Genomic DNA, 24,557 nt, shown 5'->3' with positions numbered 1-24,557 from the left:
GAGGCTTTAAGTGGTGGAACCCATGTTTAGTCTCTAGAGCTAAGTTCCGGTCAACCCTTCCCTATCTCTTCCATCATGCAGTATGATTGATGACTTTTGATGTTATGATGAACGTCGTGGCGAGATCCAATATTCCTTACATTTCGAGGGTACAGCTCTAAAACGATTTTCGCAGGCCGGCCGCTAGTTAGTACACCGGATCGAACCTATTGGTAACTCTCTAGGAGGCTTCCGGATCAGCTAGTGTATAATCTTGCTACCTCTACTCTGCCAGATAGTGACTGGAGGGAGTCCGAGTAGTGTGTATGTGGGGAGCATTGTCGAGGCCACGTTATGTCAAGGATCTGGGTATATTCTTACCACATGTACGCCATATCCAAAAATTTCATTACTTCGTACAGCATGTCCCACCCACTTTTTCTTACTATTGAATACACCATGAATTGTCAAACTAATAGAACAAGCTTATCTGCGAAAAGATCTAAACCTCCCAAGGACTTCCTAATTCATTTCACAAATATACGTGGTCTCAATTCTAATCTCAACGATGTCCATTTCCACTTGCAGTCTGCCAAACCACATGTACTTTTTCTGACAGAATCTCAGTTATCGGTTGATTCAACTACTGCTCATTTCAGATGCCCAAATTATTCGCTGTATGATTCCTTTTGCCTCAAAGGTGGTACTTGTGCATATGTCCGTTCTGATATTCTCTGTCAGAGACTTGGCAATTTGGAATCTCCTCTCTTTGATCTTCTCTGGCTTAAAATCTCTCTACCTCATTGTGTCAAATTCATCTGTTGTCTCTACCGTTCTCCCAACTCCACTAATCACTTGGAGCTCTTTGACTTCCTCTCGTTGCAACTTGACTTTCTCCAGTCCAACTTTCCTAACAGTGAGGTAATTTTCCTTGGCGATTTTAACGTTCACAACTCCAGCTGGCTTCCGTTTTCTACTTACACCGACCCATCAGGTCGAGATGCTGAGGCTTTTGCAATTACTAATGATCTAGCACAGATTGTTCATTTACCTACAATTTACCTAGAATACAATTTACCTAGAATACAGGACAATCCGAATCATACAGCCAATACGCTTGATCTTTTTCTCACAAACAACCCTTCTAAGTACACGGTTGAAGTGAGAGGTCCTTTAGGCACTTCAGATCACAACTTGGTGATTGTCTCTTCTCCAATGGAACCTTTATCTCATGGCTATTCCCAACCTCGTATTGTTTGGCATTCCAAGAATGCAAAATGGGGTGACCTGCGAGACTTCTTTTCTTCTTTTCCTTGGTCGGATTACTGTTTCAAAACTTCTGATGTCAACGTTTGCTCAGATCGTGTCAGTGAAATTATTCTTGCAGGAATGGAATCCTTTATCCCACACTCCACTTTAAAATCTCGTCCTTTATCTAAACCTTGGTTTTCCAATAAATGTGCTAAGGCTGTCCAAGAGAAGAATGTTGCATATCGTAATTGGCTTGTTTCTAATTCTTCAGTTTCATTTTCTGCCTACACCAAAGCTCGCAACAATTGTAAAGCAGTTATTAATCAGTCCAAACTAGAGTTTGAACAGGCTAAGAGTAGAAAACTTGCGTCTTGCCCTAATGGTAGCTGAGCATTCTGGTCTCTTGCCAAAGCTATTGGCCGCAACTTTTGCCCATCTCTGCTCCCACCTCTGTCCAAACCAGATGGTTCTGTTGTCACTTCAGCCAAGGATAAAGCTGACCTGCTAGCGTCCCATTTTTCTTCCAGCTCATGTATTAATGATCTTGGTAAAACAACTCCCACCATTCCCAACACACTCCATTCAATGCCTCCTGTGGTCTTCCTTCAAAAGGATATCAGAAGGATTTTGATGAATCTCGATGCTAAGAAAGCTCCAGGTCCTGATGGTATTTCTCCACTTGTTCTCAAAACCTGTGCTCCTGAACTTACTCCTATTCTTTGCCGCCTTTTTTCACTTTCTTATTCTAAAGGTGTTTTTCCTTCTGCCTGGAAATTTGCTCATATCCAGCCAGTTCCTAAAAAGGGTGACAAATCCCTCCAATCCAATTATCATCCCATTGCAATTACTTCTACTCTTTCTAAAGTAATGGAGAAATCAATTAACCGCCAACTCTTAAACTACCTTGAAACCTTCTGTCTGATCAGCGATCACCAGTATGGATTCCGTCAGTGTCGATCCACTGGTGATATTCTGGCTTATGTTACCCATTTATGGACTAATTCAATGGAAAGGTTCGGTGAAACACAAGTAGTTGCTCTTGACATCTCAAAGGCTTTTGATCGTGTTTGGCATAAAGGTCTTCTAAACAAGCTTCCATCTTATGGTTTGCCAACTGTTTTTAGTAATTGGTTATCCAGTTTTCTCTCTGATCGCTCACTGAGGGTGATGGTTGATGGCTCTCTGTCTTCTAACTTCTCCACTAATGCCGGTGTCCCCCAAGGTTCAGTTCTTTCCCCCACTCTTTTCCTCTTGTATATCAATGACCTTCTTCCATTGACTGGAAATCCTATCCATAGTTTTGCCGATGATAGCACATTGCATTCAACTTTCCATTTTGAGAAACCTTCTCCTGCTCAATCAGCTTGAACTTCTCGAAAATCTGCTACCAATTCCTTAAATGCCGATCTTCAGGTAATTCTCCAGTGGGGCAAAGACAACTTAGTTGATTTCACCCTTCTAAAACTCAGTCTTGTCTTATATCTCGCAAAAAGGATTCTTCTGCTCCTATGCTTATCTTTGGTGACACTCCAGTTTCTAGGCAAAATGATATATCTCTTTTGGGGATTACCCTGACTTCTAATCTCTCTTGGCACAAGCACATTACAAATATTGCTTCCTCTGCATCTAAAAAACTTGGTTTTCTCTTTCGCTCTCGGCATTACTTTTCTTCCAAACAGCTGCTCACTCTGTATAAATCGCAAATCCGCCCTGCCATGGAATATTGTTCCCACATTTGGGGTGGTGCCCCCAAAACCTCTCTCAGGATTCTTGATTCCATTCAGAAGAGGGCAGTTAGGTTAATTAATAACTCATCTCTAACAGAGTCTCTCCACTCGCTTTCTCATAGACGCACTGTTTCTGCTGCATGCCTCTTTTACAGATACTTCCATGGGCACTGTTCTTCTGAATTGGCTTCTATAATTCCCGCTCTCTCTTTCAAAACAGTCCGAACACGTGCCGCCACCAGCCAACATCCATTTACTGTCCAACTTCAAACCCACAGAACCAACTTTTCATCTTCCTTATTCATTCATTCAACTGCCGTTTTCTGGAACAACCTTCCTTCATACGTATTTCCTGAAAATTACAATCTACAGAAGTTCAAGTCCAATGTCAACAAATATCTTCTTTCGTCTTCTCAACCTCCAACCCAAGCACGGTACTAAGTACTATAGGTTCTAATACCTCTCGTGTTTGGGGTTCATATAAAAAAAAAAAAAAAAAAAAAAAAAAAGAGAGAGATCTACATTTTTATCAAGAAAACTGAATTTTGTAATAAACGAAAAAAACATAGTTTTTTTTTTTTTTTTTTTCAATAGCTAAAATCAGTACTTAAGATGAACCTCATCTCCAACCAAACTGCACAGAAGATGTGGCTCTCCCCATCTTTTCAGAAACTTATCAGACCCTAAATGCCATTTTTCCAACTGTAAAAACCTTTGCATGAAAGCAGACATTGTTTGTTTCAAGTCCCAAAGATATCCCCTAAAGGTCCCAAACCTTTTCAGTTTTTGAAGCTTCCACACAATATTTTGCCTCTGTAATTAAAAATATTGTGAATATGTTTTTTCTTGCCCAAGGGATGATCAAATTGCAAGTAAATTACCTCCTCTAGTGTGAACTGTCTTATCCTCAAAAATCTACAAATTCTTTTCCAAACTTCCTGCAAGAATCGACAGTAATAAAATAAATGGTACACTGTTTCAATTTCGGTACAAAATTCGCATAATCTGTTGCCTGTCTGACTAAATCTATACGTAATATCGTTCACTGGTATATTTCCGTAACGAACCCTCCACGAAAAATCGATACGCAATGGGTAGTTTCCGCCAATTTTTAGATTTTTAAAAAACAATTGCGCATTATGGTTTCCTAAATTTGGCTTTTCTGGATTTTCTGAGTTAAACAGTGCCCAGTAGAGTCGTTTTAAACCACCCTTAAAAGGATCTATATCTTTTTCCCTTAACTGCGTGCACATATCCCGAATTTTTTTGTAATATATAGGAATTGTCTCTGCTTTTGGCCCTAGATAATTGCCGCCTTTAATTAAGGCTGTATTAAATCCCATAAAATATTTTTTTCAGTACCGCTACTAAATGGTTAGATTGCACCATATTAGCCACATCCAGCAGTCTCTTACAGCTACATCTCAAATTAATTTTTGGAATACTTATTCCCCCATCTTCCCACGGTAAAAATAAAAATTTCTGCGCTATCTCTTGCCGTTTTCCTCCCCATAGAAACTGAAATGTTGGAATGTAAAATCGTCTCATTGTCCTAGCTGTGATTCCTGTTATAAACACCATGTATAAGATTATAGGAAGAATTACGGTTCTGACAAAAATGGATTTGTTCTCAAAAGAAAATTTTCCCACTTCCCACTCTTTTAAATTTTCCTGTATTTTAGTGGTGAGCCCTCCTACGGGTAGCATGGGACTCTCTCTAAACGGAACTCCCAATATTTGGATCGATTTATCCGACTCCACTTCTCGTTGTGGTAAAGGCCGATGTACCCATTCCCCTAACAATTTTATCCTAGTCTTGTCTTCGTTTATGTTTAACCCTGACCTCTTACCAAAAGAAGTAACGAGTGACATAAATTCTTCCACCGCATAACTCGTAGTGAGAGTGGTGGTAACATCATCCGCATACACTATACATTTACACTGCTCTGCCGGCTTTGGTAACGGTATCCCCTGAATGGCCTCAGTTCTGTCTATTCTTCCCAGCAGTGGTTCCAGTGCTGAAGTAAATAACGAAGGACTAAGTGGACATCCTTGTTTTACTCCCCTATCAATTTTAATGTTTTTCGAAATTTCTCCATTTATCAAAAGTCGTGTGCTACGTGTATATAGATTTCTCAGGACTGTAAACAACTGAGATCCTATGCTCGTATCTTTAATTATAGAGAAAAGGTAGTCGTGGTCGATTCTATCAAAAGCCTTTTCTAGGTCGATTGCCACTAACGCTAAATTGTAACTCTTTCTTTTCCGATATTCTAATATATCTTTTAATAGCCAAAGGTTATATTCTATCCGCCTCCCCGGTATACCATAGCACTGTGTGCTTCTAACTACCTGGGTTACGTTGCATTTTAACTTAGTTGTCAAAATCTTTGCAAATATTTTGTAGTCACAATTAGCCAACGTTATAGGTCTCCAGTTAGCAATTTTCGTTAAATCCCGCCCATGCTTTGGAATGAAAGTAGTACATATAGGCATTTAAAAAGCCTTTGGGTACAACCCCTTCCTGAAAAAATTTGTTAAAGACAGCCAGAAGAATAGGCGCTAACAAGTTCCAAAATTTCTTATAAAATTCAACCCCCAAACCATCCGGTCCCGGCACGTGTCGTAATTTACATGATTTTAGAGCCACGATTAGATCCCCCATAATTATTTCCCTCTCCTGTAATGCTTTTTGCTCAGATGTGAATTGTCCAATCGTCCAAATGGAGTTGTCTCTCTCTTTATTCTGCAAAGCAAGCTCTTTTTCATAGTAATTTACAAAACTATTCATAATAGTTAGTGTTGTTGAATGTGTGTTGTCGTCTTTAATTTCCTGAACCGTTTTGGCTAAATTATTTAGCCTTAGTCTTCTTTGTTAAAACGCAGCTGAAGGACTATCAGCCTCCCTAAATTTCAGCTGTATTTTTCCCGCCTTTTCTTTCTCTTCTTCCAGTATTATACCGTCAATAATCGCTTGTACTTCCGCTGTTGCCCTTTCATCCCCGCACCATTGGTAAATTCTTTTTTCTTGTAAGAGATCTTTCAGTCTATTTCTGTGTTGTTCGTTTCTTTCCTTAATTTTGGAGTAATAAAATGATTTAGCACTTTAATTTTCGCCAACATTTCCCACTCATTTCCACCTTGCTCTACTATCTTTTTAATAACTTGTAAAGTCCCAGTCCTCTCTCTCTAGAACTGCTGGGTTGAGCTTCCAATAGCCTTTACCCAGACTAACGTTCATAAATATATCTCCCTTCCACATTACTGCCATGTGATCTGAAACTTGTGGACCTCCCGCAAATTTCACATGCTGTATCGTTGTTATCTTATCCTTCAACTGACTTGTTGCATAAATGCGATCTATCCTAGTTCCTATATTATTGGCTATTCTCGTGGCCGCTCGTTTCCCCGGGTTTTTTTCCCTCAAGACGTCTACCAAGTCCAATTTAGTACAAACTTCGATTAATTCATGAAACCCCCCCCCATACCATGATGCAGTGTACCCGCCAGAATTTTGTCCATAATGGGGTCAGGAACACAGTTCCAGTCCCCTGCCATTATAACCCATTACAACCCCCTCATATAGTTGCCCAGCCCCTGAAACAGAGTTTTCCTTTCTAAAGTGGAATTTGGACTATAGACACAGATTAGTCTAATTGTGCGCCCCTCATAACTCCAATCCACTGCCACAACCTGACCTTCTGTATCCCTACCCACCAGTCGTACAGTCCCTAAAATTGGAGGAACCACTACTATTCCCACCCCTGTGGATCGATTTGTCCCAAAACTCCAAAATCCTAACAACCGGTATCTGTTTTGAAACTGCTGGATGTCTGCTAAACTTGCGAAGTGGGTTTCTTGTAGAAACCAAATCTTCACCCCCATGTTCATCATAATTTGCCATATCATCCTTTGTTTGTTAATTGCTCTCAGACCCTGTACATTTAACAACATAAATGTTATTCCGGACATTATGAGTAGAACTTTACTAGAACTTCTGCTAAGATATTCCTATGTTCGGCATTTAACTTTAACTTGTTACTGGTGAGCAACACGGTAAGATCTCCAACATTCTTGTTTTTAATATTGGAAATAACGAAATCGCCCCAATCGAACTGAATATTAACTACTTGACCCTCCTCGTTTTCATTCCAAAGAAAATTTGGTTTTCCTCGAGTTTTAACAATTTCCGCCAAGCTTTGCCTATATTCCCTGTATTCTTTTGTGTTTCCTACTACATTTAACCATTCTATTCCTTCATATTCCCTCGTTTGTATGCCATCTGAATCCGAATCAGACCCCGAAAGTGTTTTGTAATCTTTCTTACTCCCTGATACCTCTTCCCCCTCTATTTGTTTTGTTTCGGTCTCTTCTTGAATTTCCTCTGTTCCCCCTTTTGCTCTTTTAGTTTTACCGCTCATTTCTTCCTTCTCCCCCCCCCCCCCCCGCTTATGTACATTTTGTACTGTATTTTCCGCTTCCATATCCTCTGTTAGTTCTGCGTGTTCTGATTGTGTTACTGACATATCGTACGCTATTGTAAACGTTGGTGTGATTTCTTTAATCTGCGTCTCACCCCTCTGCGCTACTATAGTTTCCGCGCTCTCAGCACTAGGCATATCTTTTGGCAGCTTGCTCGCTTTCTGCTGTCCTCCCCCACCAGCAACTCTTTCGGCAAACGTGCGTTCCAGGCATTGAATGAATTTATGCGTGGAAGCTCCGCATTTTTTACAATTATTAAGGCAGTTGGCCATAATATGACCAGTGCCATTACAATTAAAACAACGTGATTTTTGGTATTCTGCTCCCAAATGGTCTTTACCTCCACACCTCAAGCAAACTTTCTGAACTCCTGCTTAATTTATTAATAACCTATGACCCATCAAATCGATGATGTTTGGCACGGGCGTTTTCATGTCAATATGAATTTGCACCGTACCTGTTTCTACGCCTGGCCATTCCTCATATTCTTTCCTGTGAATCTTAACAACCTTACCAAACTTGTTAAAAAAAACTCTCGACAGGATTATTAGACATTTCTACCGGAAACCTGTCAACAGTAACCACTTTGCGTATGTTACCAATTTGCACAGGTTTGATCATTACGTTTCTAATAGAAAACCCTTTCAAAACCTTTTCTCTTGCCTCTATTGTTTTCAAGACCAATTAATATTTCTGCCTCGGTAATGGAGTTAATCCTTTTATCTTGTGAACCGAAACAACCTGAGTCACTCCCTGCATTACCTCTCTAATTGGACAAACCTCTGTAGTCTGAAATTCCACTGTTCTTTCTCTAAAAAAGAACTGTGCCATAATTAATCTCGGTTCCTTAAGGAAAATGAATAGTTAAAAAATCTTGTGTCCTGCCTGACACCAGCAAAACGAAAATACTTAACTTGGCAGAAATAAATTTCAAAGAAATGTAAAACAAAAGAAAATCAATCACTTACTACCCTCCTAAAGGAGGTTCCCCACAACGGGGTAATCTCAGCTGAAAGGACCGCCGCTAACCTCTTGATACGATCGGACACTTTCCTCAACCTTCAGAATGAGTAGAACACCAGTGAATGAAACAATTCACAAACTAGCCTCTAGACATGTTTCAAGGCTATTTGTATGTATGTATGTGAATATCTACTCGATTATCCACTTGTCCCTATTAGACTTAGAAAAGCAAAAAGTAGAGGGAAAGTTATAGTAGGAGCGGAAGAGGAAACGAAACGATTCAGAAGAATGAAAGGGACAATAACTCCTTCAACTCACACCACTCAAAAACTCAATTCCTCGAATAGGCAACGCTTCTCCAGTAGAGAAGACTGTTGTTACCTATTCTCGGAAACTCCGTGATTATCCGGCTCCCCTGGCGACCGTTTCAAGACTCTTGGTCTATCATCAGTGGGCGGGCAACAGTGGATGGGCAGGTACCCTGGTATTGCAGACACGACGACCCAGTTGTGAAGATAATCACACAATATGAGAGATGCCAAAAGGTGTATATGACAATATTTAAAATAACTAAATGCACAAGGCATAATACATTAAGAGTTTAATATCTATATAATATCGGTGTGTAGATACACCATAGACAACTCTTAAGAAACTACAAAGTAGTTGTTGTAGGCATCATTTGCTCTTTCTCATATTGTGCTCTGCCTTCACGACAGGTTGCCATGATATTGCACTACCTCGAACAATAGTCTTCTCTATTAGTGAAGCGTTACTTATTCGAGGTAGTGCAATATCATGGCAACTCGTCGTGAAGGCAGAGCACAATATGAGAAAGAGCAAATGATGCCTACAACAACTACTTTGTAGTTTCTTAAGAGTTGTCTATGGTGTATCTACACACCGATATTATATAGATATTAAACTCTTAATGTATTATGCCTTGTGCATTTAGTTATTTTAAATATTGTCATATACACCTTTTGGCATCTCTCATATTGTGTGATTATCTTCACAACCGATAATCACAACTACACACCGATATTATATTTGTATATTAATGAATAATGCATATTTGTAAATAGTTTAGTATTTTGTAAATATTTTAAATATTTGATAGTTTGTAAATATTTCTGTTAAATAATTTGGTCCTGCTCTTTTGGATACAACAATATTCCTTATGCGTTATGGAACCCGAAGCAAAAGGGCTTTGGCTACAATCTATTATTTAGGTACCACTTGTCTCTGTGTAATGGGCAATAATAGGACGGAGTGATTGTACGGTCGAGTTCTGTGATTAGGTGATTATTGTGAATGCGTTTTGTTTCTGATAGTCTTTGAGGATTGGGGTGCTTATCTTAGGTAGGGTGTTTATCCCCCCATCCCACTTCTTTAAAATTGGAAAACGAGTTCCCGATTTTAAAACAGCGGCAAGTGGAGAGGATGAACACCCTAGGCACGTCAACCTAGGAGGAAAGGGTACAGGGCTAAACAATGAGTGGCACCTGCCAATCACTACCTTCTTCCTGACTTTTAGTCAAAGTATGAAGTGGTACCAAAGATCTGAATTTTCACCAGGCCTTTTCCTAAGTGACCTATGTAAATGCGGGTAAATAATTACATAGTGATATTTATTCGATCTTGAGAATGCCATGCACCACAAATGCACAGGTAAATAATTACATGGGTCATTTCCTGATTAGATATCAATCAGTGTGTTTTGACAAGTGTCTTTTACGTAGGAAATATTTGACTTGCTTCGTCATACCTCTACATACACCAGTGAGCCAAAACATTATAACCACCTATCTAATATAATGTTGGTCCTCCACGTGCAGCCAAAACAGCTCATACCCAGGGAGGCATGGACGCTACAAGATTTCTAAATGTGTCTTGTGGTATCTGGTACCAACATGTAACCAGCAGATCCTTTAACTCCTGTAAGGTCCGTGGTTGAGACGCCGCAGATTGGAGTTGCTGTTCCAACACAAATCACAGATGCTCGATGGGATTGGTGTCTGGGGAATTTGGAGGCCAGGGCAATACCTGGAAGTCTTCCTTATGTTCCGCGAACCAGTCTCGAACAGTCTGGGCGGTGTGGCATGGCGCATTATCCTGCTGAAAGACCGTTGCCATGAAAGGGTGTACCTGGTCAGCAGTGATGTTTAGGTAGGTGGTAGACATCAGAGTGCCCAGCACATGGATGACTGAACCCAGGGTATCCCAGCAGAACATTGCCCAACATATGACACCATCTTATTTTCGTCCCACGGTACATCCAGGTGCCATCACTTCCCCAGGTAAAGGACGCACACATACCTGGCTGTCCACATGGTGCAACAGGAAATGTGATTCATTGGACCAGATGACCTTCTTCCAATCACTTAAGGTCCAGTTTCGACGCTCATGTGTCCATTGTAGGCACTGTCACCAGTGAACTGTGGGTAGCATGGGCACTCGGAGTGGCCTGCGGCTGCGAAGTCCCATTTTCAGCAGGTTTCGATGTACTGTGTGTGTTGTGATACATTACTCCCGTCACCAGCATTCCAATTACTTGCGAGTTGCACCACAGTCACCCTTCTGTTGCCATGTACCATCCAGGAGAGCCTTTGCTCACCTTGAGCATCGATGAGCCGTCGTTGTCCAACACCTTGCCAGCGATTCGTGGGTTTCCCCTCCTAGGACAACTTTTGGTAGGTACTAACCATAGAAAAGATCTTGGCTGACCGTGAGCATCTCACCAGCTATGTTGTTTCAGATATGCTCTGACCCAGCCATCTGGCCATTACAATTTGGCCTTTGTCAAACTCGCTTAAGTCTGCTGCCTTTCCCATCTGAAGAACAAGAGTAACACAGATTAACGGAGTTCAGTATCAGGTGTTTTTTATACCATGTCCCGACCCGCATATGCACCTTAGTTTACATGCAGTTGCTTCGATTTTCATAATGACTCGCTGGTCATAATGTTTTGGCTCCTCGGTATATTACATAGAAAAGCATGCACAGGGGTTGGTGAGCAACGTGAGCAGGGGCAGAGCCCCCTAGTTTATTATTATTAGTGATATTTTTTTTTCATACTCACGTAGTCTGTACATAATATATAACTTTTTATAAGAATTTAATAGTATAAAATGTTATTATTTAATCAATTAATGGTTTATGGACCAGGGACACTGCTAAATTTAAGAAGAAAGGACTCAACAACCATAATGGAGCTGCCCACACCAACGCCAGAGCTTGCATTTGGGCATCACGCAACACAGCGGCAGCCCCCAAGGCATAATGCGCTGGTCCCAAAGGAACTAGTAGTTGTTGGTGACTCTATTGTCAGGGAAACGGGAAACATGCTTTGTAAAAAGGATAGGTGGAACAGGACCAGGGTATGTCTGCCAGGGGCAAAGATTGATGTTTTGTAGAGCGGATATCATCTTTTAAGGGCACAAAAGGTGATATAGTTGTACACGTTGGCACTAATGATATTAAGAGTAGGAGACTGGCGGAATTACTTAACAAGTACAGGTCACTGTTGAAAAAAAGCTGTGAATTAGGGTTGAATTTGAAAGTGTCTGCAATTCTGCCCAGACACGATAGGAGGGAGTATATGATGAGAGCCCTGTCGATCAATTTGGCCCTGGAAAGATTGTGCAAGGCTCAAGGGGTAGAATTTTTTTTCAGCCTGGTCTGTGCTTGTTAATAGGAGAGACTGCTTCTTCTACAGGAATGGGATACACTTAAATAGAAAGGGTGCAAGAATGTTTGCTGATGCTATCGAGACAATGTTAGGTGGGTCGGAAAACTGCTAGATTGGGGGGATACAAGGACTAATAGATTAACAGTAGCCACTGGCAGAGGTGAAAGTGATTCTTGCACTGCTTCTATTGGAATGAGCAGCAGCCTGGAAAATAAGATGCAGGATATTTCAGAGACTGCTGGGAGTCATTGGGGTACAAGTAAACACATGGGTTGTGTTAGGGTAGCTAAGAAAAAGAACAGGTGCATGTATACTTGCGTATACACCAATGCTAGGAGTTTGGTAAGTAAATTTAATGAATTTGAGTTATTGCTCAAAGCATCAAAGGCGTATATTGTTGGGATATCAGAGATGTGGTGTCACACAGATATAAGTAATGCAGAACTGGAATTTGGGGAGTACAACGTCTACAGAAAGCATAGACAGGATAGGAAGGGAGGAGAGGTTATGCTATTAGTTAAGAAACACATAAAATCCAAGGAAGTGATGCCAGTCGACATTGCTGGACAGTGCAGTGTCGAGTCAGTTTGGTGTGACATAAGTGTTGGGAGATCAAAATTGAGAGTAGGAGTGTGCTATAGGCCTAATGACTCTGATGAGTATAATAAGAAACTGTACAGGGAAATAGAGTGGGCCAGTAAATCAGAGAGTCTTATAATGGGGGATTTTAATTTCCCAGATATTGACTGGAATTTGTCGGTTGGTCACTCACACACTAGCAAGGCTTTTGTGGATTTATTGGATGATTGTTTTCTAAATCAGCATGTTTGGAAGCCACTAGAGGGAGCAATGCTCTTGATTTGATTATCAGTAGTGCATCTTCATGCATTAAGAATCTGCAGATACAGGAACCACTAGGTGGCAGTGATCACAGTGTGCTGAAGTGGGATTTACTCAAAGAGGTAACTACCATCAGGGGTAAAGGGAAGGGTTATTGCTTTCGTAAAGGCAACTACGATGGTCTGAGACAGTATTTAAATTCTATACAGTGGGACCAACTGATGATGTTACCAACAGCAAACTCAAAATGGGAAGCATTCAAAGAACTTATCTTGGAAGCTACTAGGCTTTACTTACCAACTAAGAAATATTGTTCAAGGTTCAGGCCTAAATGGATGTCAGATGAACTAATGAGACATATGGCAGAGAAGAAAAATGCATGGGATATATATAAATTAACACGTGACACAGAAGCCTATGATAGATATAAGTTGATCTGTAACCAAGTCACAAAGGAGGTTAGGCAGGCGAAGGCAGATTACGAGAAATCTTTGGCAAGGAATGCAAAGAAAAACAGCAAGGAGTTCTTTACTTATGTAAACTCTAGAAGGAAGGGGATGAATCAGATTGGTCCACTTGATATCGATGGTTCAACTGTTCATGATCCTGCTCAGGTAGTTAACAAACTAAATTAATAATTTGCATCTACATTCACACATGAGGAGTTATTCAGGAAGGGGAATGCCATAGATGAAGTAAACACTGGCAGTGAGCTAGATGATCTTGTAATAATTGAGAGTAAAGTGGAGGAGAAATTGTTGAAGATAAATACAAGAAAGGCACCTGGGGTGGATGGGATCTATCCAGTTATATTAAAGGAGGCAGCAAAGGAAGTAAGCAATCCGTTAGCCATAATTATGAGAGCTTCCTTGGACTCGGGGGAGGTACCCACAGACTGGAAATGTGGAAATGTAACCACAATTCACAAAGGAGGATCAAAGGCTGACACAAGCAATTATAGACCTGTGAGTTTAACTTCTGTTCCAGGAAAATTAATGGAAGCACTGGTTAAAGAAGCACTGCAGGATCATCTTGACAAGAATTCAGTTATAGCTCAGACACAGCGTGGTTTTGTTTAGGGAAGGTCTTGCCTGACCAGTTTGATTGGATACTATGATGTAGTCACAAAAGAATTGGATGCAGGGAATAACTTTGATATTATATATTTGGATCTTAGAAAGGCTTTTGATACTGTTGCACATGGAAGACTGCTGCACAAATTGGAGCAGTGTGGCATTGGTGGCAAATTGTTGCTATGGATAAAGGGATGGTTGAGTGGCAGAAGACAGAGAGTGGTAATTAATGGACACTGTTCATCGTGGACTGAAGTTATTAGTGGAGTCTCACAGGGTTCAGTGTTGGGTCCATTGTTGTTTTCTGTATTTATAAATAATATTGATGATGGTATATCAAGCTTAATGTCCAAGTTTGCAGACAATACAAAGGTTGGCAGGGTTGTTAAGAACGCTACTGTTGCTATGCTGCTGCAACAGGATCTGGAAAGGTTGAGCAGATGAGCTGAGAGGTGGCAAATGAAGTTTAACATTGAAGTTGAACAGCAACCCCAGAGCAGCGTATCAACTCTGTGGTACTACACTGAAAGTGGTAGAGAATGAAAATGACCTGGGGTAATTGTGCAGGCAGATATGACGTTCTCTGAGGAGTGCAGACGGGCTGCAAGAGTAGCTCATGGTGTCTTATCAATGATATACAGGAATTCTTCTAGCAGGGATAGGGAGGTGATTATTCCCTTGTATAAGGCAATGGTCAGGCCGCACCTTGAGTACTGTATATAGGTCTGGAGGCCTCATTTCAAGAATAATGTAGAACTGTTGAAACGAGTACAGAGAAGGGCAACAAGATTAGTGAATGGAACAAAGGGTTGCTCTTACGGAGAAAGGCTTAAGTTTTGCAAATTACAGTGTCTGGAGGCTGGGCACCGGCAAGGTGATCTGATAGAGATGTATAAAGTCTTGAATGGTTTGAGCATGCTCAGTGCTAATGGGATACTGCCTCTTGCTCAGAATAATCACCTGAGAAGGCATAAATTCAAATTGAGGAAAGACAGATGTAGGATAGATGTGTGGAAATTTGCCTTTAGCCAGCGGGTAGTTGGTTGGTGGAACAGACTTCCATCCCCTGTTGTGGAATTTGATAGCCTAAATAAATTTAAGGCTCGGGTGGACAGGTATTTCGAACGAACGGAGGGGTGAAGTGGAAGGGTTTTTTTTTTTTTGTTTTTTTTTTTTGGCTGATGCTGCATAAGCTTGCTTTCTTGGATCATATGCCTATGCTAATTCATAAGTGGAGAGTATAAAGGTAGGTAGATCAAAGTGCTAATGGCACTGAAATTGTAATTATGGAGATGTACTTGTCGTTTTTTTCCTTTGATTTAGGCGGCTGGCCCCAGATGAAATCATTAGGTACTTCTGATTACTTATTATTATTATTATCATCTTTCTCTTCTTTGTTCTCCGTAATTACAATTTCAGTTCCGTTAGCACTCTGACATTATCTACCTACCTAACGGCCTCCGCAGCCGAGTGGTCAAGAGCGAGAGTGCAGTAGCACACACCCTTTGAGTAGACCGGGGTTCAAACCCCTGACTGCTGAATACGGTCGATCTGCCAACCCGCACTGGACCAGCGTGGCAGATTATGGTCCATTTCCCTCAGCATAAATTGTTGAGGAGGCTTCCATCCTGCAGTGGGTTGATAATGGCTGCACTTTACCTTTTTTTACTTACAGTTATACTCTCCACTTATATACTGTATGTTGGGGCTGAAGTGCTAGATATTATTTTTGCTGCCATGTGCTGATTGGAGGAATAAATGTGCAGTATGACAGATACCTTGAAATACAAGAATTCAGTTATAGCTCAGACGCAGCATGGTTTTGTTAAGGGCAGGTCTTGCCTGACCAATTTGATTGGATACTATGATGTAGTCACAAAAGAACTGGATGCAGGGAATAACTTTGATATTATATATTTGGATCTTAGAAAGGCTTTTGATACTGTTGCACATGGAAGACTGCTGCACAAATTGGAGCAGTGTGGCATTGGAGGCAAATTGCTGCTATGGATAAGGGGTTGGTTGAGTGGCAGAAGACAGAGAGTGGTAATCAGTGGACACTGCTCAACATGGACTAATGTTATTAGTGGAGTTCCTCAAGGTTCAGTGTTGGGTCCGTTGTTGTTTTCGGTGTTTATGAATGATATTGATGATGGGATATCAAGTTTAATGTCCAAGTTTGCAGATGATACAAAGGTTGGCAGGGTCGTTAAGGACACTACTGACGCTATGCTGCTGCAACAGGATCTGGAAAGGTTGAACAGATGGGCTGAGGTGGCAAATGAAGTTTAACATTGACAAATGTAAAGTACTACATATGGGAAACAGTAACCCCAGAGCAACGTATCAACTCTGCGGTACTACACTGACAGTGGTGGAGAATGAAAAGAACCTGGGGGTAATTGTGCAGGCAGATATGAAGTTCTCTGAGCAGTGCAGACAAGCTGCAAGAGTAGCTCATGGTGTCTTGTCAATGATATACAGGAATTTTTCTAGCAGGGATAAGGAGGTGATTATTCCCTTGTATAAGGCAATGGTTAGGCCACATCTTGAGTACTGTATACAGGTCTGGAGGCCTCATTTCAAGAAGGATGTAGAACTGCTGGAACGGGTACAGAGAAGGGCAACAAGATTAGTGAATGGAACAAAGGGTTGCTCTTACGAAGAAAGGCTTAAGTTTTGCAAATTACAGAGTCTGGAGACTAGGCACCGGCGAGGTGATCTGATAGAGGTGTATAAGGCTTTGAATGGTTTGAGCATGCTCAATGCCAATGGGATTCTTCATCTTGCTCAGAATAATCACCTCAGAGGGCATAAATTCAAATTGAGGAAGGACGGATGTCGGATAGATGTGCGGAAATTTGCCTTTGGCCAGCGGGTGGTTGGTTGGTGGAACCGACTTCCATCACTTGTTGTAGAAGTTGATAGCCTAAACAAATTTAAAGCTCAACTGGACAGGTATTTCGAACGAACAGATGGGTGAAATGGGAGTGGGGGTTTTTTTTTTTTTTTTTGGTTGATGCTGAATAAGCTTGCTTTCTTGCATCATATGCCTCTACTAATGCTAAATACTGTTCCGGTTCATGAATGAAATTAGTTGTTTTTTTTTTTTCTATTTTTTTTTTTAATCAAGAATTATTACTATTTGCTAATGTCAATAGTAAATATATCTGTAGTACCTAGTATCTACTGCTTGTTTAATGTAATAGTTGTAATAAGTTTTGTTCATATATAATGGACAACACCATAATTAGCTGCTCTACTCCTTTCCCCAAATTCTTGTTTACTAATTGCTGTTCCAGAATGAATTACATGTATTATTCATTATTGCCTTTTTTTCATAATGACATGATTCTGTTTTTTTTTTTTTTTTTTTTTTTCGTGTATGCACACAGATCATTCCTTGATGACTGTTTCTAAAGAGCATTCCTAAAACTACTCAACAATGAACATACATCCGGATAGCGAACGGGATAACAGTAGTGCTGCATCTCATAAATATGGATTATCAGACTGGATGAAATATAACTTTGAAAGACTAAATGTCTCTACAGATTTTGAACAGTATGGATGTTCTCCACCAGATACAGAATTTCTAGCTGATTATGGGAGTATTCAGCATGATAACAAAAATTCATTGGCAGCAGGTATGGTTATAAAAAAGCATAGTGTTTAATTATTACATTATATAATTCAGATTATCAGAAATGCCTCATTTAACTGAGTCTCTTTTCATCAGTCATTCATTTTAACATTAATAACCTGACCTAGCTTTAGAAATTATAGCCTAACTTTAAATTAATTTTCAGAGTGAATTTTTTATATTCATTTTTGAAACAGTGTAGCAGAGAAATTAGGCAATTATAAAAACAAATATTCTCATGCACCACTGTGATATAGGGTAATTTGGCTACCGGTGTTATATTTTCAGTGCTATAATATTTAGTAGCTGTGGAGCAGTGCACCAGTGTGCAACATGCCATCATTAAAACATTATAAAAATTACGGTAGTATTGTGGCTGCTCAGTACTTATTTTGTTACTATTTCACTATTTCAATTGTAATAATTCAATGTGTTATATTTGTGCTATTACTGTACATGGATTAAGAACTTTGAGGAAACTAGTAATGCACCGAAGACGCTTCTGGATAAAGAAAGAGGTGTACGTATGCTAAAAACCTTCCCATTATCAGAACCACCCTTGAACAGAGTCCATGGCATTTTGCATATGACTATGCAGTTTTATTAACATTTCAGATAGGAATTCGTGATGCATTTTGCATGAAGACTTAAGTTTCCACCCAGACACAATCCAAGTAGTGCATGCATTGAAATTAACATTGAATATTATGTTAATCACTAAAATTTTTTGTTGTTAGTTAGCAACTCGCCAAGTTGAACAAGAATGAAGACGTGATTCACAATCTGTTTGACTAATTTCTCCCCCCCCATCTGCTGTATCACAAACCCAAACACAGTTTGCAATATTGTCTTTCAGTATTATTAACCTTTATTTCTATAAGGGCAAAGTAAAAAATGCAACAATCATTTGCCCACTGTATTTCCATAATTGAGATGTTTCTGATTTTTACCACTTTCACTGCTGACTTTTCCAACAGCCTTTGGACTTTCTTCTCACTAAGATTGAATTAGTCTGCCTCCGGTAAAGGTTGCTTGACAAAAATATCCAGGTTTTCTTTTATCGAATTGGAAGAAAAGGTCTGAAAGTAGTGTGGCTTCCCATCCAAATGGATTAAAAATCCAATGCCATATCTTTGCGTAGAAGCCATGAGCATGTTAACTCAAGTTGCTGATGACACCTAGTGTCAACAAGATGGGATGATTTCTCATACCATCATGATGTTAACAGCTATTCTATGAGGCCATTTTTTGGCCAATAAGATTACTTGATTTTTTGGCATGCATTTTGGGAGGAGGAACTATAGTTTACATTGATTACCAAGCTTATAATCAGAATTCAAAAGGAAAAATCAAAATCCCAGTGTAAATGCTGCACTGTGTAATGGGAAATATGCATTTAAGATTGTAGTAGCCTCTACAATAAGGTGAAGGTTGCCTTAACACGTTCAATGCCGGTCATGAGTCAGCATGCTATCATCAGTAGCGCGGCATAGAAGGAGGAGACTCGCCAGAAGCCAACTGTGTTTCCATAACGAAAAAGCTTGAAAATTGGTAATAAGGGATTTTTAGGTATACCATATCAATATTCAAGTGTCGTATAAGCAGTTTCCAAAAGATTTTGAGATTCACGTGCCAGTGCGTGATAAGCACTGGAGGTCAAATTTGGCTTTAAATGCCGCATCACATGCTGGCACATGACACAAAAACATAATAATATAGTATGTAAATAATAAAACAAAAAACATGGTAACATTTAAGAAATACGTTTTATTTCATACCAAACCAATACAGATTACAAATACTATGTGTAAGAATGTTACTTATGTATAATGTTCGAACAATCTAAGCAATAGCCGGGTGATACTTCACAAACACTGCAGATATAGATTGTATCCTTACGTTTCCCTTCGGAATAGCAGCGTTTGCATTGCTTCCTCAATATCTTTCCACTTTTTCTTTCTTCCCGCGGTTTGCGCACATGTTCCAGTTGAGGTACATCATGCACAGTATGAGGGAGATCAGATGGCTGTTTCAATAAAGATCTTATCACTGATAAACGGAAATCATAAAGTTGCATCCTGTTATGTGAATATTTATTATAGATATCGTGTGCATTGATCATTATTAGTTGCAAAATATGCATAAATATTTTTGTAGGCCACCTAATGGTTTTCCTTTCGCAAGGATAATAGGTAAGCATTTGATCTTGCTTGTCAATGCCTGACAAAAACCTATATACTCAATTATAGGCAATGGTTTTGATTTCAGTTCGCCTCGTTTGTTCTGCATTTCCACCATATCATTTTGGTATTCTGTAGATATGTAACTGACATCTCTTCTGGCCTTCCACTTAGCAATCATTACACCACGGGCACACCTTGATAAAGTTTCCCCTTTCTTCAGCTTTTTTTCTCGAACCTCTTTCGGAAATGTTTTCCTATTACTTCTGATTGTCCCAGTACAATGGGTTTGTCTGTCAGCGAGACACTTAGCGAGTTCATAGCTATTGTAATAATTGTCCATAAATATGCTATGCCTGACATCTAACATCCCATCAAGTAAGTTCATGACGACTTTTTGTGCATGTCCTTTTCCACCAGAATCATCCAACATACCGGTATATACTTGAAATTTGATAACCATGCCAGTAGGCGTTGCGATCATATATAACTTGATGCCGTACTTATGGCATTTGTTTTGAATGTACTGTCGAAAAACAAGCCTTCCACGCTACAATATCATAGCCTCATCTAAGCTAATCTCACGTCCTGGATAATATATTTCCGACATTCGTGCATTGAACAGATTCACCATTTTTCGAATTTTATATAGGCGATCCCGTGGACATGCCTCTTTCTTTTCTGGATTTTTTGCAAAATCAAGGCCCGCAGTAATAATAAGAAACGATTCCTGCTCATGTTATCTGCGAACGCATGTAATCCGAACAGCTTATCTGTTTTCCAATAATCTTGTATGCGGTTCAGTCGGATGGTTCCCATATGTAAAATCAATCCAAAAATTACCAGCATTTCATCTCTAGTGGTATATAAAGCTCGAGCCAAAATAGTTTGGCTCGAGCTTTATATACTAGTTGATCTCCAGCTTTCAACATTTCAATAGTGACTTTATTGAAATGTCAGTCCTGCTTCTTTGCTATTTTTCATTGATTTTGTAGCATCTACTAAAATCGCTGGTACTGCTTCTGCATATGATGTTGGATCTGGTTGTCCTTTAGACTTCAGTATATTGGGTCATTAATATAGACTTGACACTTCATAGTGGTACTGTACTGACTGCTATATATGTATGTTTATATTCTAATCCTAAAGAATTCTCACAGTCTCGTGTTATTTTTCTCATTTCCTGACTGCAGCAAGAGTGCCATATCTTTATGATGAATTGCACTGCAAGTATGTTAAGTGAAATTTGATGACCACAGGATGAATATCTTTTTCGTAATAAAATAAACCATATCCTGCCACAAGAACAGTGCTGCAGCTTCATTGCTTTCCATGACATGATGAAACACATAGATGTACCATAGCCTGCATGGTAGGATAATGGTTGTGTTACTTTTCACCCATTTGGAAATGTTTGGGTTTGAATCTTGTTAACAGTATTGGGAACTTATTTGAATCTTAGAACGGCTTTTGATACTGTTGCACATGGAAGACTGCTGCACAAATTGGAGCAGTGTGGCATTGGAGGCAAATTGCTGCTATGGATAAAGGGATGGTTGAGTGGAAGAAGACAGAGAGTGGTAAAAGAAAAGAAGTTGACATTAAAAGAACTTGAAGGAATATTTTGCGCAGCTTAAAATTTGAAACTAATCATGGATGCAGATCCAGATATCGAGTGCAGATGCAAATTCGCAGCAACATCATGAAAAAGATATGTATCCTTACAAGCAAATTTATGATGAAAGGAAGAAAGAAAAGTGCGCAAACCAGCCTTTTGAAATATTTTACAAAGAAATAAAGTGGGTTATACGTTGTAATTTTTTAATTTCAATAAACTTTTGATTACTGTACTGCAAATATTTATAATTATCATTTGCTTTTATACTGCTGTACATTAAATTGCCATAAAAAAACATATTTTTAAAAATATTGATTGGTATATTATAGGTCTTGGAACAAATTAGGCTGTTTTGTATTGATTATTAACTTCAATTAGCACAATTTCACATAGTGCGCCATTTTCGCAGAACGAATTAATCGCACTAATCGAGGGATTCCTGTACTCAACATCTATTTGGAAAAATTTATAGCCATTGATCATTTAGTGCTATTCTCAAGATGATCTTGGCTGATGATAACTATAGTTTTATTAGTATTTGTTTGCATATTACTTTACAATAAATGTACTTTACAAAATGGCTTTTGTTATTAGTTATGCCTGGTGTGTAATTTTCAACTCACTTTATTTGTCATTAAATTCCATCACCAGAAAATTGTGTGACTAATTTGGTTGGCTGTTGATTTGCTAAACTACATCTCCAAAGTGCAAGTGTAGTTTAAGTCTCAAGTAACTTTTTTTTTGGACATCCAATATTTGATTCAATTAGTATGAGTTAATTCAGAAAACCTGTTACGGAACACTACAAAGTAAATTACTGGTTCTCTCTGAACCAATGACTAATAAAGAAAAGTATGGTTTCTTGTAAGTAGTTTATTGAATTATTTGTAGATATATTTTAAAATACACTCATAAGGTGTATGTTGTTGTTGTATTTTTGTGTATGGGTGTGATTTGGAATATGATTTCCCATACTACTGTGCATTTATTTGCTATCTAAAAAAACATTTAAACTTCAAATTGCATCTCGTACATTTCAGACAAACTAAAGACTTATTTTCAGTTTATTTAAAAAATATAACAAACAAAGTATAATGCTCCCTCTGAGTTTTTGTTTTTTGTAATGATATTTTACTGTTATGAGCTATCTATGTTTGTATAGAAATATGTGAATTTTTTTAATTTTTACATAGAATCAAGAAAAATGGTAAAATCTCCAGAGTGTGTAGAGAGCAGTGGCAGCAGCAGTAATAGTACGTTACATTCTGCCAAAAATCAGATCAGCCATTGCCCATTACCTACTATCTCTCATCCAATTCTGGAAAATGTAAAATCAGTGGAAATTTATTCATCTCCTGACTGTACTCCTTGTCCAACACCTGAAGCATCCCCTGTTCCACAACGCAAGTATAGTAGCGGTTCTTTTAATGAAACAGTAGCAGAAAATCCACAGAAATGGTTCTACAAAGGCTTCTTCCAAAACAATGAAAAGTATCTTGCAAATAATTTGAAACAGAAATGCATTGAATCACAGAGAGATGGAGAAAAGAAAGACTGTACCATTAATGCTTTGAATTCCAAAAAATCTCATATTGGGAAACAAAAGAAGTTTAAAGTTTCTAATTTTGATATTAATGCTGTTAGTCCCACTTCATGGTAAGGTAGGGATTTGGTTTTTCCAGGAATAAATTAGTCTTCCTGCAAATCAAGTATGTCAATTTAGTGAAGTGAATAAATTAGAATAACTTTTGCTATTCAGAAGTTGTTTCCTTATATCTTTGTTATATTTTGTTTATCTCTGTGTGTGCGTGTGTATTTTGAAATGCATGCCTCCCCATTTTAAAGTGACTTATTGTTTGACATGCATGCAAGTTTAATAATATATTTGTTTGTATTCACGTTTCTGTATAATGTTTTATTTTGAATATTTAGAGTTATGCTCAAGACCAAAGATGTAATAATGTTAAATTAAGTAGCAATAGTTTCAATGGTGATAAAAAAAGTTATTTTAATAAATTTGTGATGCAATACATTTTATTACCATATTACACAGTATTTCAGCATAAGGGATTTATATAATAAAAAGGATTTTTTTTTTCCCTTCTCACTTATTAGAATATAACATCTTATTAGAATACATCTATTTTTTTTAATTGTAGCATATTGGCTTGTAGTTATTACTGTAATGTATGCAATATTTATTATAATCTTTTCTAAATTATTAGCAGTTAAATTTAGTGATTAATGGTGATAACAGCATTTTTTACTTTTGGTGACTTCATTACAGGGCTGTGTTACCCTGATTTAAATTAATGTCAATGAAAGTTTATTTTTAAAATTGAGAACTTGGTAAATATAAATAACCATTAATAAATATCATATTTCTTTAAGTGATGAATTAAATTATGAGTGTAATATACAAAATTATTTGATTTTCTTGTAACACTTCATATGCACAGGCTGATCATTTAATTTGCAAAACAGCAGAGCCCACACAACCACTAAGGTTTTGCAAACTGCCAGTATATAGCAGGAGAGCATAAGTTCAAGCATATACTGGCAAAGTTGAGGTCTGACATATTGCTTGGTAGTTGGAAAGTGACATTAAGTTTCATGTTGTTAATGTAAACTGTTTTGTGAGCTGTGTAGTGAAATATTTAGAAGCTAGGCAACATTTTGGTATTTGCTATTGTGTTCTACATGCTATGTGTGCAACAGAGACTGAGAGAAGTATTAGAAATTTATGGAGACAAGTGTATAAAGAAAATTGCAATTTTCAAATGGTACGGGCACTTTAAAGAAGATTGATTGAGAATTTGTGGCCTAAACAACCACTCTTAAAGACTTACCAAGAAATAGCTTCTGGCAGTACTCCTACAAGTGACTACATCAATGGCACAAGAGTTGCACCTTGAAGGAGATTGAAGGAGTTTGTTTATGCATGGGTAATACACACACATCATTTTTACTACCAAGGTAGTTTTAATGCATTAGTTAATTATCTCATATTTTGAATACCTTCACGCGAGTTGCCATGGTATTACACTACCTTAAATAAGTAATGCTTCACCTATGGAGAAGACTAATGTTACTTATTCTCAGTGGATACT

General features: G+C 38.6%; 1 protein-coding gene across 2 annotated transcripts in view; it reads left to right on the top strand.

Annotated features, from left to right (window-relative positions):
* LOC150077942 (uncharacterized) overlaps positions 1-23,310 on the top strand; it is a 47,443-nt gene extending 24,133 nt beyond the window's left edge. For both annotated transcript variants that reach the window (XM_090384908.1, XM_090384909.1), the window contains exons 2-3: positions 17,402-17,653; positions 22,641-23,310. In XM_090384908.1, the coding sequence (XP_090241034.1) occupies positions 17,452-17,653; positions 22,641-23,107 (669 nt within the window). In that variant the 5' untranslated portion in view covers positions 17,402-17,451 and the 3' untranslated portion in view covers positions 23,108-23,310. The remainder of the gene's footprint in view (positions 1-17,401; positions 17,654-22,640) is intronic.
* Positions 23,311-24,557: the final 1,247 nt, after the last annotated feature.

Source organism: Mastigoproctus giganteus, chromosome 11, assembly GCF_048544385.1.
Source record: "Mastigoproctus giganteus isolate SK-2022 chromosome 11, ASM4854438v1, whole genome shotgun sequence".
In the NCBI taxonomy this organism is placed as follows: Eukaryota; Metazoa; Arthropoda; class Arachnida; order Uropygi; family Thelyphonidae; genus Mastigoproctus; species Mastigoproctus giganteus.
The sequence above is the reverse complement of the archived record's forward strand: the minus strand, read 5'-3'. Positions and strand labels throughout refer to the sequence as shown.